Raw genomic sequence first — 20,096 nt, forward strand, 5'->3', positions numbered from 1 at the left:
AATAAACTCCAGCATGCAGTGTACAGAAAGTACTGCATTATGTAACAGCAAATTCAAAAATGTTGTCACACTCCACCTTATTGGAGAGCAGTAAACAGGAGTAACTGTAGAAATCGGCTTTAACAGCAGCTACCTGCTCTTTAACACCCACCTGTCCTTGTCGTCTTTACTGACCAGCGGGTCCCGTTTGTCAGAGTCTCGGTCCCTCTCGTGTGAGCTGACTGAGGTGCTCCTCTCAGAGTCTCCAGGTTTCAGCCAGGGAGGTGGTGTGGGGAAGGAGGGTGGTGTCCGGTGCAGGCGGTTCCACGGCTCCTGGTGGCTGCTGTTGCTGCTGCTGTTGAAGTGCTGCTGTGCATTTGGGCCATCTTTATGGCCAAACACTGAGTTGGCCGCTGTTAGGGATTCAACACATGGAAAAACACGGCAGGACGCAAGTTAAATGCGTATCTCAACAATCTGCCCTGATACGTATTTAAATTCTGTTCAGCTTTGTACATAGGAACGTAAATAACAATAGCTCTGAAATGCTAATTTACTTGGGAATATTCCAAACTATGAATGGCTTATTCCAACCAAATTAAATGTTGTGCATTAAATGGTAGCATGGTAATCACAACAGTATCCCTCATGAGGCAGAAACTCACTTAGTGCCGGATTTCCCAGTCCCCCGAAGGCGGATGAACTGAGAGCGCCCAGTCCTCCAAATGACGGAGGCCTACTGAAAGGTTCTGCAGGGAGACACGACGTGTTACCAAATATGCAAACAACATCCTAATCTTTTATATCCACACTGAGACAAACGGAGGAGAGCTCTTACCTAAGTGAGATGCTGGAGCGAGGAAGTTTCCAGGATGATGGGGCGGATGGCCGAAGGGTGCTGCTGATGGGTGTGTAGGACCTGAGGATGAAGACACAAACAGAGCTCATGTTACCAAATGTAAATGCTAAATGGGCTTAAAGGTTTACTTTTGTTGGAAACTGACAGAAAATCTATCTTAAAACAAAGTTAATTTTCAAGCTTTTTCTGGTGATTTCAGCTAGAGCTGAGCAGTAAATGTGCACTCATGTTAGCTTCTCACAGATATATCAATATTGTCACATAATGCAACACACACTGCAAAATAAATTGCACAACGTAAATGGTGAAGATATGGTATTTTTGAAACTGCAGACATGACAGCATCTGTAAAACTACTGCTTGTGGAAAAGTTGGTTTATATGTTGTGAACATTGTTTATCAGGTTTGAGTCATGCTAGCGGTGAGGCTGGAGATATGGCATTGTTTGTCCAGCACTTTGGTAAAGACAGAAATATCAATGAACTGAAATGGGATATTGCACATATAGTCCTGAGTTCCAGGAGATGATGCTCACTGACTTTGACCGCAAACAGCACTATCACTTCTCCACTAAATCATCTTTAACATGGGTTGGAGAAAAACGTGGTTCAGGTATTCATTTCCCTTTAGAATGATTTCAACTTTTACTTAAATGCCTCATTATATCAAATCTATTTTATCAACTAAAGCAAAAAAAGAGAAAAGGGCCCATTTTCACCTTTTCTGTTTAAAACCAGAAACAAAAAAAACAAAACAAAACAAAAAAAAAAAACAGAAAACTGGCTCATTTTCTTTATTTTTCCAGTGTCTGTCCATGAAGTTTGAAAATCAATCAGAGAAAAGTCAGAAAACTGGCTTTTTGTTTTATTTTGTGTCATTTCCATTTTTCAATTTTCCTTTTTCAAGTGAAGACCACAAATCGCTGTAGAACGTGAACCTGAGGTAAAATGATAAAATAAAAGAGAACTTTGTGAGAAATTTACTGTCAGAAGAATGATGCACTTTCCAAATTATTTCAGTTGAGGGGCATTAATTAATGTAAACTATTACTAGTATTCTAAACCCAAATAAAGCAAATCATACAACACCAACACCACTCCTATCCACAGCTGCTGTATGTAACACATGAGGCTGTGCTGGATCAGCTAAACTGCATCGTTTTGACTGGGCCTGAAAGGACTAAACATTGGCACCCTGACCTCAGTCAACCTCAGCTCTGTGTTGTGTTTAGTGCTTTGTTAATGTTAGCATATTGCTAAAGTAAGATTCTTACTCAACTCCGAAGTATTAGCTACACTTTAACCACATCTCACAGACAGATGTGAAATAGTACCGCCTCTGAAGCAAACCACATGATGCAGTTGAAAGCTTCAGAAAAACCTGAGTAGACACTGAATTAAGATTTTATTGTCCAAGAAAATGTAAATAGTTCCTTGTTCAGTTTTTATTTCACAGTGGCACTCATGGCTCTGCGCTCTGTAAACTAGGAAATCTTCTTTAAAAATTTGACATCACAGACATTGTATTTAGAAACAAGAAAAGCACTCAGAAAGCGCAAGTACTCTGCCAAGGCTGCTCAGTCATTGTATGATTTCTGACGGATGAAATCTTTAAAAAAATGTGTGGTCCGCAGCGGTCCATTTGTAGTAGGATTGCAATCATGTGATCGTCAGCAGGCAGCTGAGATAGTGTTCACTTGTCGTCATAGTTACAGTGATGCTGTGCCATTTCTGACCTTCCCTGAAAATTTCATCCAAATCCATTTTTGAGTAATGTGCGAACAGACAGACAAAACAGACTAACAGATGGACAAACCGACACCGATCGTCACATAGGTGATCGTTGCTCTTGGCAGAGTAAAAATATGGCAAGCGATGCGCATGATTCAGACATGCTACTTGTTGCCATGGTGACTCATGAAGTCACTGAAATCTACAATCCATCGGTGGTGTCAGGAAAGTAGCTAACATGTAACATATCTGAGTTAAATATCTTGGGAGTTTAGATATTCAGGACAAATAGATGACCATATAAGTATTCTGCTGCCTGCTGGTTACCAGTCATGTCCAGCCAACCTTCACATACCTACAGTGGTGCGGACAGTAACTGTCTACAGGATGGCAGCAGTGCACTGAGCTCTCAGGCCCACAGCAGCATTCAGCACTTGGTTGACTGAAGAGAGGTGGACTACAGCAGCTTGTTCACTGCTGACCTCGGTAACAATAATGTAAGCAGACAGCATCTCACTCTGGACAGCAAGGAACTGAGCGACTGCTGGTGAATGTCAGAGGCTAATGTTAACCATCAATCAAGCTTTCTACACAGAGATCTGATGCACTCACCTGCAGCGGAGAAGAGCGTGGCGGGCCGTGCCAAGTCGCTGGGGTGATGGATGGCGCCAAACAGGCTAGGGCCTGGAGGTCGACTCAGGAACTCAGGCTTGAGGCCGAAGTCAAGCTTGTGAGGGTCGACCTGCATCTGCTGCTGGAAGACGCCAGACCGACAGAGAAACACATGTAAAACATCTTTACACAATGCTGAACGCTCAGTCCTTATTTAATAGGAGAAGAAAGTGGACTTGCTATTGTGTGAAGCAAACTGCAGTGTGACCACAGCAGGTGTTAATTGTCTTGTTGAAGGACTCATTGGCAGACGTTGAGGGGATCAAAATATGAGACTCTCTGGGGACCTGAGTCCCACTGACTGCTGGTTACAGCCAATTACAAAGCAAACTCCTTTTCTTCATGGATCATCACAGCCTCAGGAGGTGATTATTGTTATAACTGCAGAAGTCATACAGCTAAATTACTTGTTGTACTTTCATTACTGTAGCAGTCTTTGTAATGTGACTTATAGAAGGTGTTTTAGGAGGAGCAAATCTGTGATGTAACTGATGAGCTGAAACTAGAGCCTGCTCCAAATCAGTACAACTACACATGTATCACGCTGAAGGAGGGACAAAGTATTCAAAGCAGTAATGTGTACAAGGCCTAAATGACAGATTCATTTTGAACTCAAACAGTAGTTTGGTCCAGGGTTTGAATTCCCATGTCAGTAGTTTTACACGTTCATGCCATCCTCACACTTTTGATGGTCTCACGGGGCTGCGCTCTATGACATGTTGTTAATCATACATAACATGGTGACTACTTAACTAAAACTTCACTTTAAAAAAATCGCAACTCATAATATCGGTAAGAAAAATCACAATTAAATATTTTCCCTTAAATTTTTTTTTGCCTTAATGTACTCACTTTTTTTGTTCATTGTTATGTTTATCTGGAAGCTGCATACTAACATTCTAGTAAGTATGCTGACATATTTGTTCTTGCACAATAAACTGCAGTACGCTGTAAAAAATAGTGCATAAAACCCATATGGAACTGAGCGTGTGTTAATTCTGGCTTTGACTCAATGCAGAGAGGAGTCAGATGAGTCCTCACCTTTACTTTCTGTTGGTGGTGGTATATCTGCCAGGCGATATGGACATGCATGGCGCACCACTTTCCCGGTTTCTGAAACCACAAGACAGTCACAATTTTACTCTTTAACAAGAGTGACAATAACACTGTAGTTTACATAATAAAAGCTCAAGGGCGCAATTCACAATGACAAGAAAATGTCAATGTCATGTCAAATTGGTGCTTGATTATATGGAAGTGCACAAAAATACATATATATTTATACATACATACATAAATTTCAAGTGAGAAGAAAAAGTATGTGAGTTTAAACACAGGCTTTGTTTAGCCCTAACAGCCCATCTTGAATGGTTAGATGACATGAACACATCTCATTTTCTCTCATTCATACTCTACATTTAGCACCTTTAATCACATTAATTAACAATATGATGGTGTGTCACAGTGATATGGTGTGACAGAAGTAACTACCAGCCAGTGCTCTGCACATCAGTCTGAAAGCAGCTTTTCTAAATGTAGAGGTTGCAGTGTTGAGTGTTGCCCTAAACTAGTACAGTCAGCCCCCAAAGTGCTCCACTCATTTAATTAAAGATACTATCAACTCCATTAGCAAAACCCTTTAAGGCATCATGGCTGTGACTGTGTGTGACTGGCACACTGCAGGGAGCGAACACTCACCCTGAGAATGGGCCGAAATGGATCCGTCAGCTACAGGAGGGAGGAGAAGAAAAAGAAGATGAATTATTTTGCTGTCAATCAAATCGCTTCTAATTAGTCTGTGTCTGGTATTCATTACGGAGCAAATTAAAATGTTAAAATGTTCACTTTAAAATGAAGCATTTCAGGAGTAATTAAAACGTGGGGGTTAAACAGGGTTCCTCCTGTGTGGCCTTCTGTGTACAAACAATACACATGCAGACAGTTTGCTGTTTACAAAGTGCATATGAATTCTTTCCAACATCATTATTGAGTGCTGAAAACCTCCATCTGATGACTTAAAGCCTTATGCAACAAATACAGTCGAAAGGTTACATCTACACTGTGAATGCTGTGTGCACGCTCTTACCCTGGGGTCCTTCTGTAAGAATGTGTGTGGGACGCCTCCAGGTCTTGTGGACACATCCAGTGGATTAGAGGTCTAGAGAGCAGCAGACACGGATCGAAACAAGATTCTCTGTAAATAACTGCTTTTTTCAGTTTGTCTATCTGTGGGTGTGAGGTTGCGGTGCTTTACCTTGGGCTGAAAAGCGCCCTGCAGCGAGCTGAAGGGCCCGGTCGGGGGGATGACAGGGGGAAGGCCAGACATGGCCGGTGGGTAAGAGTGGAAGAGCTGAGGGAGGAAAAATGGAGAGGAGGAGTGAGGATGGTTCGGTGCAGTGAAATGCAGGACAACAGCTTTGTGAGGCAGAACAGACGGAGCAAACAAACAGGTTCTGGTGGCAGATGAACCTAAAACATTCAATCAGAACTTTCCAAGACGGTTTAGAAAGCTACAAATGATTGCCTACATGTTTCGCAAAACTGCGTGTTGATAAAATATTCTCGGCTCATTCCCACTGGATTTAAATAAGGAAAAACATTCCTTTGATATGAAAAACAGAATGTTGCAATACAAGCAAAACACAAGTAAACCAAACAAGTGCTCAAGGCTTCCATAAATTTATCCTGTAGAGAAACAGATATGTAATCAGCTACTCAAAGTAATTGTTCTTGTCAATCATATTAGCCTAAGCAGAAAAATATTTTTCCGATTCTGAACATGCATGCTTGCATTGCTTTTATCATGGGCACTGTAAAATTATTTTAACTCAAGCTTGAGGATATGCTCTAAGGTTTTAAATGCAACTTGTGCTTGCTTGTGTCTTAAGACATCACTATGTTTTACTGAGAAGAAATGGTTTCAGGGTATTTGCTGCTACCATAATAACAGCATGGAGAAAATAAAAAACGAAGAACTTTAAAGTGAACTAGTAACATCTATTTGACATACAAACACAGGGTTTTTATGATAGAAAGCTCCGAGGAACTCTTTAGTTTAAGTATTTGAACAAAAAGCACCTTTTTGTAGGGGCACACATCAGGTGTCTGAAAATGTCTAAAGTCCCATGTTTCAAATAAATCCGTTTTAGTAAGTAAAATAATGAGAAAGCCTGTGTTAGCAGATAAACTGAAGAGGAGTGAGACTGTATTGTATTCCCTAGCTTAAGTGTCCTTAGTAATGTAACCACTGTAGCTTTCTGTATACGTCTATATACACACATAACAGTCACATGCACACATAATAAATATTGTGCTCCAGGATCTAAAAATCCACCATTGTTTCATTAATCACAACATCTGCTAAGGCTGAAGAGTGAAATGGTACAGCTAGGATGCCCCGAGTAGCCATTAAAAAGCGGATGAGTGGTTGCATGGAATCTACAACAAACATAAACACACACACAGATCTGCAACACCAACGCACATGGGCTGAAATGGCATGATGGGCAAGCAAGAAACCGCTCTGCAGCCAAATAGCACGCAGTAGGAAAACTCACACTGTGTCTGTAGAAGGGGTCAACTTTTGTTGGGTATTTGTCAAACTGTAGGAGACATGAAACAGAGCTAAGTACAAAGATGTAGAGAAGAGACGACAACCTGCACATAAACTGTCACAGGATTGAAACAGGCCTTCTTCATTTCAGGACAACACAATACACACAATCACAGACTGCATTTTAAAAACACAGGACATGCTTACATATTAAGATCTAAGATGTCAACTGAGATTCAAGTTCAGCCCATTTTCCCAAGCCAGACTGTTTTCATCCTCCCTCTTTCGCGATCATCTGAAGACCTTGTAAACTAGTGTGGGCTGTGTCTCATTTGGTTGCCTTTTAGTGGTGCAGCACAAGCTCAGGGCGAACATTTCCACAGTCAAGACTAAACACTGCAGCCATAAAGAGCCTTTTTATGGCCTCATTAGCTGTCAGAGGCCTTGCCATGCTGCCTTTGAGGTATCATCAGAGCCAAGCAAACCCTCTACAGGCCAGGCAGTTACCAATGTGTATGTGTTTGTGTGAGTCTGAGGTCCAGGGATCCATTGCCTGTGGTCTCTCCCAGCAAGCAGCGGGGCTCTTAACGCAATGCATTTGCCAGTAATGAAAACCCCCAAACAGGACTAAATGATGTCATTAAAATCAGAATGAATTAAGAGTATTATGTTCTGAAAGCTGCCTCTGAAGTTAACATGCTTTGGGCAAGTTATTGCCAATTTAGAAAATAACAGTGCTCAAGTCTGGAATTGTACTGTATGCCAGAGAAAACACTAGAAAGGCTTTCTGACAGAATAAAGGCATCACTGTGGCATGAACGGACACACATGGTCATCATTGAAAAGCCGCCACTGAAACCCACAGGTCCCTACAGTGTGCTGCTCACACACATGTCAAGTTGTGTAAAATCTTTGCTCCCACAACCGCAAAGAAAAAAAAAAACACCTTCAGCGCCATGCCCGCCCACTCCCCTACACATGTAAAAGTCATTATAAGAGTGAAGACATATAAAAAGTGTTTGGTGACGGAAAATTTTTCTTCCCACATTCAGCCTCTCCACCCTCGCCAACCCAACTCAGGTGTGTTCTACTTATCCTCACATTTCTGGCAGGGGTACGCACCATGGGTGGTGCTGGGGTTGGCATGATGGCGTGGGGGAAGGGCGTGAAGGTGTGCTGGTGGGTGTGCTGGTGGGTGTGTTGGTGCTGATGCTGGTGCTGATGCTGGTGCTGGTGGAACTCGGTGCGTAGGTAGGGCGGAGGGCCCAGTGAGGCGCCGCGGTCGGCGCTTTGGGAGGCCAGGAAACGAGTATTGAGCTCCTGGCGCAGAAGGTCTTGCTCTGGAGAAGAGGAAGAGAAGATCACGACAGCATTTGTTAATGAGGTGACTGTATGGCGTTTCAAAGCATTTTTACATTGAATACACACATTAACAGACACAAGGACCAAGTGATTAGATTTTGGCAGTGAAGTGGCTTATAGTCTGGACCCACAGATTTGTTAAAGATCTCTGGATCATTGCGAGATAGCGTCACGGCGTCACTGTAACTATGGCAACAAGTGATCACTACATCAACTGCCTGCTGACGATCACATGATTGCGATCCTACTACAAATCGATGGCAGCGGACTTATCCATCAGCAATGATACAAGGAGCAATTAATTAAACTGTAAAATTTAATTTTCAAAAGATTTCATCCTTCGGAAATCAAACGACTGAGCAGCCTTGGCGGAGTACTGCGCTCTCAGAGTGCTTTTCTTGTTTAACTTGTTATTACTGAGTCTCCAAGCTAAAACATATTGGATTTGAAGTCACAGTAAAATGAAAGGCTTAATTTTGCTGCGTCCTTCTACAGACATCTCATACACCCTTGAAGGACTCCGGCCTTCAATGTGAAAGCTACGCATGTCATCACGTAGGAAGCATGTCAAAGTTATATCAAAGTGGAAACAAGCAGGAAATGACTGTGATTACCAGCATGTCATTTTAAATTTAAGTGAGGCTCCAGATGATTAGAAGTGTCTGACTGCTGGAACTGTCAAATGCTGTGATTTGATACACTACAGCCCCTCTGAGGCAACAGCATCTGTTGTTCTAATAACCTTTGCGCAGCCTGTGGAGAAAGAATGGATTTCAAGTAATCATTGGCTTTTCTTCTAAATTCAACAAAACCTGCCTTGAGAGATTATATCTCCTCCAGAGTAACCTTATCCTTCTTATTCCACAGTGACTCGCTACAATATTTTCTGCATTCATTTCAAGTTTTATTGGGTTGGGAGTGGGGGAGGAATTTGCTCTTCATAAAAATTTCATTAGTATCTTTTGAACAAAATCCAGCTCGCTCTGTTCCATATTGACCAAATTGATTTCCTGCACATGAACACACGTTCCAGGTGAAAATGGAAGTTCTGGGAACGCTGCTAAAAGCGAGCCCCCTCCCCCTCTTCCCACAATGACCCTGACATTTAGCTTGACGGCACTGCGCGGAAATGTGCATGGGTTCTGTAATCGCTTTTGCTATGTGGCCTGACTTGCTGTTGGATATTACTGGTGTGTAGAGAGTTGATCAATCACAGCAAGACAGACGGAGTGTGAACTTGAGCTGTCCACACGACTATAAACACAGAAGGCCCCGAGCATGGAGTGCATGTGGACAATCTTGGTCTCAGTCGCTTGTTCCTTTAAATAATTACCCGGGTTACATTCTGCCTGCATCTGTCTCTGCAAATCAAATGTTTTAAAATCAAATGCTGCTCTGAAATCACGGCTTGTGTACTTCTCATATGTCTTGAACGTCCTGGCAACCTGATGCAACAGCTGACTAAAATAAGAGACAGCTGTTTGTTTTCCATCAGACGAATGTAGAATCCTCTGCCACACCACTTGGGGGCGATGTGGGGACATTCACAGGCAGCATGTGGCGTTTACCTGAGTAGGCACTCCCAGCAGCAGGATGTCCGGGTACTGGTAGGGTGCTAGACGTCAGTGGTGGTGGTGGAGGCAAGGCCGCTGGAGGAGCGAACATATTGGGGTGATGTGGGTGCGGCGAGGACTGCAAGGCAGAGGGGAAACCGTGGGGGGTGCTCTGGTTGGCGGCCAACGGCAGGGGGAACGTGGAGGCTGCTGCGGCCGCCGCAGGAGGAGGCGGGTGGTGGGGGAGGTGCAAGGAGGGAGCAGGGGGCCCGTGGGGCTTGGTGCCTGGGGTACTGCTCCTGCTGCTGCTGCAAAGATAGAGAGAAAAAAAGAGAATGATGGGGAAAGGCGCCAGGTTAAGCCAGGCGTGATCAGTCAAAATTAACACTTGTTCCTCCACATCCCCTCATCTCCATCTGTTCCGACGTTCAATTCCCAGCACAATGTTTTCACACCTCAAATGCCTTCCATTTACAAACGCCTCCCTGCCTCTCTCTTGTGCTTCACAGAATGCAGGGCAAACATGATCCGCGAAAACACCACATTCGCAACACCCTCGGATGCAAATAAACCACCGCTGGCAAACATAACAGAATGAGCATCTGTCTTTGAACAGCTTCTGTTAAGGCACTTCCTCCAGAGCCAGGTAGTGAACATGTGCATCGGAAATGGGATGAGAGGCAGAGAGGGTGTGTATGCATGTATAAGCAAACAGTCTTTTGTAGTGTGTGTGGGTTTTCCCTGGGGGCAGTCACAGAGCCTGCGTCTCCACAGCTCCACGCACTAAGCCTAAAAGCTCATTTGCAGCGCTCGCTCTTCGCTGTGGGCCCCGGCCTGATTATTCACAGCGGGTGCCAGGCCCTGTTGGCGCGCTGGCATACTGGCAGGACTGGCACAGAGAGAAGCAGGCCAAGCCAAGTCCTGAGAGCCTGCGAGGCAGAGCTGTTGTTGGGACTGAGTGGGTTCTGAAGGAGCTATCTTTGAGTCTTACATTAATGAAGAGCCTCATAGGCCTCAGTGCGTCTCAAATGATACTACAGAACACAATAGACTAACTTAAGTCCTGCACTGGCACTACTGTTGCTATTTTTAAAAGCATAAAAAATGACTCATTGTGGTGTATTTGAACACACAACATGGAATTCTGCTGAGGATTCTTTATAACTTAACAGGCCTTTTGAAGTATTTATTTATCTATGAAGAATATCTAAATGTTGAGCGTATTTCCATCTGTTCTCATTCACAAATACCCTTTCATCCATAAAGTAAAAACAATATGATGCTGATCTAGGGTATACTAAAATTTCTGGAGTCTATACAGAGCTCAGATGACAGTGTGGGAGGCTGATAAATCACAGGCACTCGTGGCGAATGTGGCCCTTTTATTCCGCTGTTAATAATCAGTGCTACTGTTTGGCTCAGGAACTTAAAGCTCTCCCTGATGGCAATTTACATACTGATCGGGCATTATACGTACTTGCCGCTTGAGAGATATTCTAGTATTTTCAAGTGTGTGTGAATATGGAGGTTTTGCCTGAACAGCTCTTCATGAATTTTCTGCATCAGAGCGCATGAGGACATGAGAGATGTGGATGCTTTTTAAAATACACTGTTTGGTCGTCTGACTGCAGTATTACCTGTGACCGTTGAGGTTGAGGCCGTTGTATGCAGAGAGGGGCCGGGGATGGCAGCGTGATGGGGGCCGGTGAGGCCCTGCCTGACTGGGATGCTGCTGGTGAGGGTGGTGGTTCGGGAGGGCAGGAGATGGGGGATGTGGGTGAAGGCTGGGTGTAGGCGGAGGCCTGGGGTGGGACAGCAGTTCAGGCTGGTGCTGGGACCGGGGAGGGGGGGGTGGCGAGGGCTCTTGGCCCTGGGCAAGAGGCAGGGCTGCGGGTGTCTGAGGCCTGGGGAGAGCCTCTGAACGTGGGGGCAGGTGGATCGAGGCCGGAGCCTGGGCAGGGCTGTTTGTTTGGGTCCGGCGAGGGGACAGGGGCTGGGGGATGGATGCCTGAGGCTGCGGTACGGGGAGGGTTTGAGAGGGCAAATGTGGATTAGGAGTGCTGGACGCAGGGGGTTGGGCGTCTCGGCAACTCTCCTGGCTCCTCTCCTGACTGCGCTCTAGGCCTGACACCTTGAGGAGGCCTGGGCCGTGAGGCTCCTGGCTGCCATTGGTGGAGAGCACATCGATGCCAAAATCTGGTACTGTGGAAGACAGAGAGAGGAACACTGTGTGAAAAAACTAAAGTTGGACCATTTGAGCAAAAATGTTAAAAACAGAGGAACAGCTGAAACACATGACTGATGATAACTGTCACTGACATGTTGGTGGATATAATGAGCATACAATTCTAATTGACTGGAACTGCTGAAAGTTACAACATTCAACATTGATTCAGACTGCTGAGCTCTTTAATTGTGTGGGTGAGGAGTTGACCAATTATTATTAGATGAAACTGAGCATTTTTTTAATCAATGGTGTCATTATTTTTAAACTCATTCCCAATAAAATAAGTTAATTTTAAAAATGCAATGCTTTGGTTCTGATGCAGCCACTGGTTACATCTCACAGTAGTCACTGTCATAATGTCCCACCAATAACACTCTCTGATTGGTTACATGTCACTAGTAACAGCCAATCACCATCAAAGAATAAATATTGAAAACTTCTCTTTTAATTAAACATGTAAAACCTGAATAAACAAAGTAATTTCAACAAAGTTTTGTGTTGGATTTAGACAGACCGAGTCTGAGCTGTAGCCAATTAGCAGAGTCTTGTCTTTCTAAGTGATATCTCCTCTGCCATGCTTACTGTGTGCGCTTTGGGCTGACAGACAGCCTCACAGACTGACAGTTTTTCCTACTCTTCTTCCTCATACTGACACACCCTGCTGGGGTTTGCTGCTGTGCCTGCACAAGCACCAATTCCTGAGCCCTTCACACAGCCTTTAACACTGTCCCTGGAGAGAAACTACATGGCAGAAATGTGCTGTGCTTGTTCAGGCTAAATCAGTTTGTATCGTACACAGTATCACATTCAATCTAACTGCACGTTTTTGAACAACACAATGTTCACTTACAGGACAAATTAACTGTATTCCAGTCATATTTGTTAAAGAAGCATCTACCTTCCACAAGCAGAGATCTGCTGCATATTGAGACAAACTGGAGCTAAATTGTGCAAACAGAGGGCCGGTTTGCATACATATTTGCATATTTTCACAGTTTGTTGTTGCCTTTCCTCCATTTCACATGTCCTACAGTTGACAGATTACTGTAACCAAATAAAAGTTTTACAGTTCTGATATTAATCTTTGGAAACACTGATGTTTATTCTGTGACAGAACATATGAAAACTAATGTGGCAGTGATGACTTAACACACATTAGAACGACACTGCAGGGTACCAACTCTGCAACAATCAATTCCGTTTTTCATGTAGCAGGATGAGCATCTGACCAGGTGAGGATTCACTTTATGGACTTTCAGTAATTGCCAAAAAGCAACAATTACCTTCCAATAAAAGCCCTGTTTGGACTCCATTAGTCCAGTGTGAGAATTAATCCAAAGAATGAATGAATGATAATCACTGTACAATGTTGAAGTCGCACAGAACAATGGATAATAAGCTCCATCCAGGGTATTTCTCTGCAGGGACCTCCTCCTACAGAACAAAATGCTCAGACATCAGCAGTCAGCTTGACTGCTCCAGAGGCAGAGAGGCTCATGGGGGATGACAGTGCATACATAAACTGTAATTAACTCTCCCTAGGCCTCAGGGGGGATAGGGGCAGGAGCAAGGGCTCCTCCTCCCCCTTAGTGAAGCCAGCTAAATCCGTTACCTGCCAAAGAGGTGTAGATGGGACCCAGTTCCCCTGGGCTGAGACAGCAGCCTGCACTGCAGAGCAGCTGCCCGTCACAGGGGGCTTCCATCTCCCTGACACGCTACTCCCTCCAGACTAACTCCTCTGGGAGCAGGCTGAGCTAACAGAGCTCTCGGAGAACATCTACCATTAGCATTAAAATGCTAAGTGAGGTATTAGCAGCCCCAGGTGCATGTGATATAGTAGTTAAGGGTCAGGGGAGGTAATTCCTAGTGCAAGATCACAATCAATATCTACAATAACAGCTATTGACTCCTGCTCTGTGTGGGAGAGCTTACTGGGACATCTGCCAGCCTGTCAGGAGACAAAAGGCACACTCTGCCAGCTTCAAGTGTTTTTATACTAGCTGCTCTTATTTGTCTTTGGGCAGCAAAAACAAGAATGCAGAGAGGTGTCTTCAGAGTTAACCAACCCCTATATACAAACTACTGTATATCTCCTCTGTTCTATGTGCAGTCTGCACATAAACACATCTCTGTTCTGCCCTCATGTGCATCAATGAACAAGACAGCCCAGCAGCCCTTATAGCCATCTCCCTAATCCATGTCAATCTTCTCCACTTACAAATGCTATTACCGGTCAAGAGAGACTGCTGCTGGCAAACAACTTCACCACAGCAGATGGGAAGAGAAGAAATTCCCAGTTCTCAAGTCCCCTGCTGCACCTCTATGTCCCTGAGGTCCGTGGCTTGTTTTGAGAATGTGCTAACACGATAAAAAGAAGGTGTCTATTCTGGTCATAATGAACACTCCAGGGCCATGCGGAGCGGGGAAGAGGAAAAGAGGAGTATATGCCAGCTTCCCTCCCGTGAGGGTTCATTTGTCAGTCTTCTTCATCCCTGGAAACAAATAAGTGCAATTCCCACTTGGGCTTCTCAAAATGTAGAGCCTTGCTGTTTCTCAACGTTTCAGTGGTATTGCAGTTTCTAACTAGCACATGCTGCTTGGTGGAGCATTAGAGGAGAGAATGAGGCCTGTGGGTGTGGGTTAGCTGGAGAGGCAACAGCCAGGGGCAGGATTTGAGAAGTAAAGGGGGTAGAGGAGGGTTTTGTAAGGGTCAGCTGGGTGTGTGTGTGTGCAGGAAAGCCATTCATTAAGGGTGGATGTCAGGGGACCCGCAGACAGACTTAGGGGGATAACTCATTATCCTAGGGTGAACCATCTCCTGCTGTTCACAGTGCTGCACACAACACTTCTGATATCTATCTATCTCTACATGCTTGATGTTACAAGACAGCTTATAATGATCAGACTGGCTGAATATAATGTGGTACCATGAAGACATAACAGACAATATGTGGATCAAAAAACAAATGCCCCTTCAAATCTTATTAAAAACTGTCATAACGCACAAGTCATTTGGAATGCAGGCTTCTTTCCTGCTGTTTTTCATCTCACCTTTGTTGTTACTGTCCTGCAGTGGACCACATCTCATTAGCATCATGCAGCTGTAGCTACTGTTAGCAGTTTTTAATGTGCTACTAATATCACACAGAGGCTTCAGGGTTAATAGGCCTGCGTGTTGGCTGCATAATGGTACTTCATCAGCAAAGTATTTGATTGGTGCATCCATGTCAGAGACAAATGCCTCAAATCTTTAAACCAATCTTTGCAATGCATTATGATCCGCAGAGAGGGTGACAGGAGGCCTGGCAAAGTGAGCTGCACAACATTAGGTAGTTTAATATAGTGTTAGGTCATTACTGCAGCACATATGGGGATTAATTTAGCTTATTATGTTTCAATGTCATCACTGGATACAACCTGGCCCATATAAATGATTAACAAACAAGTGCACACAGCATCATCTTTTAAAAGCGCAACTGGCAAGCGGCACCTGTCCTTCTGAAAAATACATTAGCACCCAGCAGGAGCCAACACTGCTTTGCTAATCTCTGCCTCTCTCATGTGAGTGTGCGTGGACATGACAGCCTACACCCGAGTCTGGACACATCCTGACAAATTGATGGCTGTAGAGACCTCTGCGACATCCCAAGCTTCCGTTCCTTGCCGTCACCTCCTCCATCTCACCCTCCTCAAAATAGCCCCTTGATGCATTCTAGATCCCTCTTACTCATTTATGGGATTTCAACCAGGCAGAGGTCGCATGGCTTCAATCACATAAAACCAACAAGATAACACATACCATGAGCCACGAGACTAGCAGCTGAGCCATGACCACTGTGTGTATGTCAGTTATGTAGTGAGCAGAGGTGAGATGCAGTGAGGACTGAGCCTGCTGTGCTGATGCGAGGGCTTTAGATAAGAGCACAGTGGGAATCTGGAGGGACGGACTACTCCGCGTGATGGACTCTAGGGCACCGGATGATGTAATAGACGGTAACCCCTGAGCTCTGACTGCAGGTCTGTCATGTACCAGTGTCCTGCTGCAACATTAGCAATTACTACTATCATCTAGTAGGGAGGAAGACAGTCACATCGACAGCCAAGACGCTGTTGGTAAATGTTCCAGACTGGTGTACTATGAAGCAAGTTGAACACAGCCAGGCTTTCTTTATGTTAGCCTGCTTGAAAAACCTAAAACCCCAGTCAGAGATAATGGGTGTCATGAAAATAGCTAAGCAGTATAATGACAATAGTTAAATTGTTCATAAAGTTTATTTGTTAACCAAGTTTTCTTCATCAGGCTCTGTGCACGCTCCCATAAAAGTAGATGTTACTTTTCTTCTGCGCAAAAATAACTAATGGCGTGCCACCTACTTCATGAGGAACAAGCTGTTACAATAAAGAGCAATGAAAAATGTAGATGTGTATGATGACAATAAAGTGCCTTTACTACAAATAAGACAGGAGAGAAATGCTGGTGGAAAACTATAAATTGTCACGGTAATATATTTATTTTACGACTGTGCACTCAAAATGTGCTGCTTCTATATAACTCGACAACTGTGCAGAGACCTGCTAAATTGTAAACTTTATACATTTAAACATGGTACTCAAGAAGTGGATTTAGGTCTGACACTATATTGCAGATATAATGTGGTGCCGTGGATATCTATATCAAATGTTCTGTTAATCCAGCTGATGTTTTTAGTGACATGTCACTATAAACCTAAAGATTTCACCAAAATAATGGTGCCAATTAAAAAAAATCAGGGGGCATATCAAAATAATTAGGTTTCATCCTTCACCATGAATGTCTGTCAAAAATTTCATCAAAATAGGTTGGATCACACTGATAAATCAACCAGCCAACATTGCTACTAGAATAACTAAACAACACAGGAACATACAGCAGTAAAATTCTCTAATGATACAGTCTTGTATTCAGCGTATATTTGTGCATGTTACAGAGCAATTTTTCTACTTTGACTGGCATCCAGAAGCTGTAACTTGGCAGCATTTACCTTAGTGTGAATGGAGAGGGAAAATGTAGCCTGCAGGCTCTTAGCACTGTATCTGTGGCCTGGAATGGTAAAACAAAGAAAGCCTTTGAAAGGAGGAGCACTGACAACTCTAAAACCCAGAGCTGTCTGTCACAGCTGACAGAGACCTTCGAAGTACCTCTCATTCACTGTCACCCCTGCAACTCTTCCCTCTATCTCCGTCTGGTACTCTCCATCCTGCTTCCTTGTTGTGCGACGGAATGCAGAATCCTGCTCTAACCTCAGATCATATCGCTCTTCAGAGGCAACAATTCTACCACTCTCCAGGCAAAGTAATATATTTGCTTAAGACTATACCACGACATCAGGAAATCATAACAAACCGGTTTATTTGGTATAGAACTGTTGAGGTTGTATTTGAAGCAGAATAAGAATGGTGGCGTTGTTGGGAGGAGGCTATGCTGCCCTTCACTTAGTTTCCTCCACACACATCATTCTGGTTCTGCTCAGAAAACACAGAAACAAACAGAAGGGGACAGACTGTTTGCTCATGTTGAATCAATTAAAGTACACACTGCACTGAACAAGGATTCATGGTCCTCATTGAAGATTCCATCTTGCATGGGTATGTCTCAGCAAACATTAATTACAATCAGGATCTCCCTCTGTGCTGTGCTTTCTGAAACTGGTGGAATAAAATCTCCCTTGAAAATATTCAGTCCCCAGCTATGCAGAATGTTTTAAAAGACAATTTTGCTTCAGGCCTTAGTATGGAAACCATTTAGTCCCTGTGAAAAAAAAAGAAAAACACTGCAAAACTTGCTCCTCTTCTTCCTCCATATTTTGTTTGACAACAAAATTAGAGCTGTAATTAAGCAGCAAGTGTTGACAGTGGTCTGACCTCAGGAGTGGTTTAGACAGCATATGTTCCCCAAAGAGCTCCTTGGTGAGGGACCAGACTCTGTTTATTTGTTCTTAATGAAGCCTGCAGTTGCATTCATGGCAGACATCTTAAACAGACCTACCTCCCACACAGAAGAGAACAATAAACAGCAGGCCACTAGTTTCTGACAGAGCTTCCTCTCTCTTGTGTCACTTGCACATGTTCATAAAGGCCACAGTCTCTGCCCTGAGACTCAGCAAGGCAATACACAACACAGCATATTTTCTTTTTCTCTCCACGTCTTTGTGCCTTTACACAGATTTATAAAGTACAAACCTATTGTGATGAGGTCATTAGTCCCATAATGAGTGCTGTCAGTCTTTAGAGTCTGTCTTTCTCAGTGGACTACCCTGGAGTTCATATCTGTGGAGGATGTCTGAGCTCATCTCCCATGTCGGTTGGGGTGTAAGGCGCTTTGAAATCCCTGATGTTTCAGTGCTACTCTCTTGTGCCCAAAGCGGCAAGAGTCCGTGTCACCTGAGAATGCACATTAACCAAGGGAGACTGCCTCTCTATGCTCCTATGGAAGTGTCATGAGAATCTTTAAAAGCACACACCTGGTGCAGATCACGTAATGAGCGAGCTGCAATGTTCCCTCATAGAGCTGCAATCATATACGACCAATGATTAAGATGATCTAAACATCAGCTTCTGCTGGACTATTTTGGACCACTGATTACTGGTCTTATACTTTATTCCTGCTCTAGTTCAGCACCTTGGTAGATGAACGACTTCACAGCTGTGCACAGGATTATCATCTGTCAATCAGCTGACCTCTAGACAGGCTTCACATAAGTGTCAGTTTAGAGTTTTTATGAGGACAAGGTTAAATCCAATTTTCGCCCGCTATGCTAAAAGCAACAGGCAAACCAAATGTTTAGAAATGTAATGATGTTTACAAGAGGTAAGACTTGCACTTTGGCCTCGTGATATCAGTTCACAGAGGAGCTGAAACCCTGTGGCAGAAACCTTAGCTGGGCAAGCTTTCTCCTTGATCTCATGGCCGAAGCCTCCAGAGAATCTCCAGTCTATTAGCTCCTTATCCTGCCCTTCTTCAGCTCTGAAGACTTGAACAGCATTAGCTCCTCTAAGAGCAGTAACACCACGCTCAGTGATACCTCTCTGCATCTCCTGAGCGCACAGGAATGTGTGTTGGACATCCCCCAGATGGGAGCCCAGGGCGCTGGGGCCTGACAATGATGGACGCTCCCCTGCTGGCCCTCCCAGACTCTCCGTCATGTCAGCAGCTCTCTAAAGCTACAGCCAAGAGAAGTGTTGGGTTACACAGCCTGGACATCCCGCCATGTGGAGGGTCTTGGACTGGAGCTGTTTTATTAGTGCTAGACTCCCAGGGGTGGCTGGGGAAGGGGAGTGGGAAGCTAAACAGAAATAAAGTTGGGGGGTAGGTGAGCGGGGTAACTATTCTGGCTGTGAGAGCGTGACATATGTAGTCTTTCAGTGAGAATACCACGGCGTGCTGATATCACCTCACAGTAACACAAACTGCTACTTTAACAAGCTGTGATTGAGCAAAAGGCCAAAAGCAGAGGGGGAGGCAGGGGGAGAGTTGTTGAGCTGCCTCTCTTAACATCTATATTTCATGCCTGTCTCATTGGGTTTATGAATTTTGTATCACAAGTTGTGAAGCCAAAGCAAGTGTGTATGTAAATATAAATAGTGTGTATATATGCAGTGATGTCATGGTGCATGGTGTGTGTGGTTAACCAAGACATAAACCCCTGACTCCTCATCTAAAATAGACCGTCTGTGACTGTGATCCTCTGTGAAATGGTAGCAATCTGGGGTAATTGGGCTTAGTAAGCCACTGAATGTTCGGAGCTCCTCTGACAGATGCAAAGCCATAGAGGACCAGCTGCCAGACCACAGAGAACAAGCACTTACACATGTTTACACTATGACAGAGTGCAGGAGGCAAACGGAGGAGGGAAATACATGAGTGACAGAAATGGAGAGAAACTTGCTCTGTCCTGTCTCCTACCTTTGCAAGTATCCATCCGTGCTTCATTCATATTCTGTCTGGTAGGGGGAATGTGCTCTGTCTCCTCTTGCGCGAGTCATAATGAAGCCATTTACTAACACAGAGCTGCAGCGAAAGTGTTCTTCCACCCACAGTAGCTCTGATTACAGCTGTTCCTGTAATGGCTCTTAACTGCTTCTGCGTCTTGCCCTCACTGCTCACTTCTCACCCCAACAACAT

The 20,096-nt window shown here is 44.1% G+C and overlaps 1 protein-coding gene across 13 annotated transcripts in view; it reads right to left on the reverse strand.

The window, feature by feature from the left end:
* The window catches only part of auts2a (activator of transcription and developmental regulator AUTS2 a), a 355,450-nt gene that overhangs the window by 2,697 nt on the left and 332,657 nt on the right, over positions 1-20,096 (reverse strand). For 2 of the 13 annotated variants that reach the window (XM_055017106.1, XM_035953990.2), the window contains 12 exons: positions 11,346-11,910; positions 9,724-10,016; positions 7,895-8,133; positions 6,798-6,842; positions 5,495-5,590; positions 5,327-5,398; positions 4,939-4,968; positions 4,282-4,353; positions 3,181-3,322; positions 818-898; positions 645-728; positions 152-404 (listed from right to left, as the gene is read on the reverse strand). In XM_055017106.1, the coding sequence (XP_054873081.1) occupies positions 152-404; positions 645-728; positions 818-898; positions 3,181-3,322; positions 4,282-4,353; positions 4,939-4,968; positions 5,327-5,398; positions 5,495-5,590; positions 6,798-6,842; positions 7,895-8,133; positions 9,724-10,016; positions 11,346-11,910 (1,972 nt within the window). Of the gene's footprint in view, positions 1-151; positions 405-644; positions 729-817; positions 899-3,180; positions 3,323-4,281; positions 4,354-4,938; positions 4,969-5,326; positions 5,399-5,494; positions 5,591-6,797; positions 6,843-7,894; positions 8,134-9,723; positions 10,017-11,345; positions 11,911-19,877; positions 20,071-20,096 lie in introns of those variants that run through there. The other 11 variants (XM_023282669.3, XM_055017112.1, XM_055017110.1 and 8 more) reach the window with 11 other exon arrangements.

The sequence above is a fragment of the Amphiprion ocellaris genome, chromosome 14 (genome assembly GCF_022539595.1).
Source record: "Amphiprion ocellaris isolate individual 3 ecotype Okinawa chromosome 14, ASM2253959v1, whole genome shotgun sequence".
Classification (NCBI taxonomy): Eukaryota; Metazoa; Chordata; class Actinopteri; family Pomacentridae; genus Amphiprion; species Amphiprion ocellaris.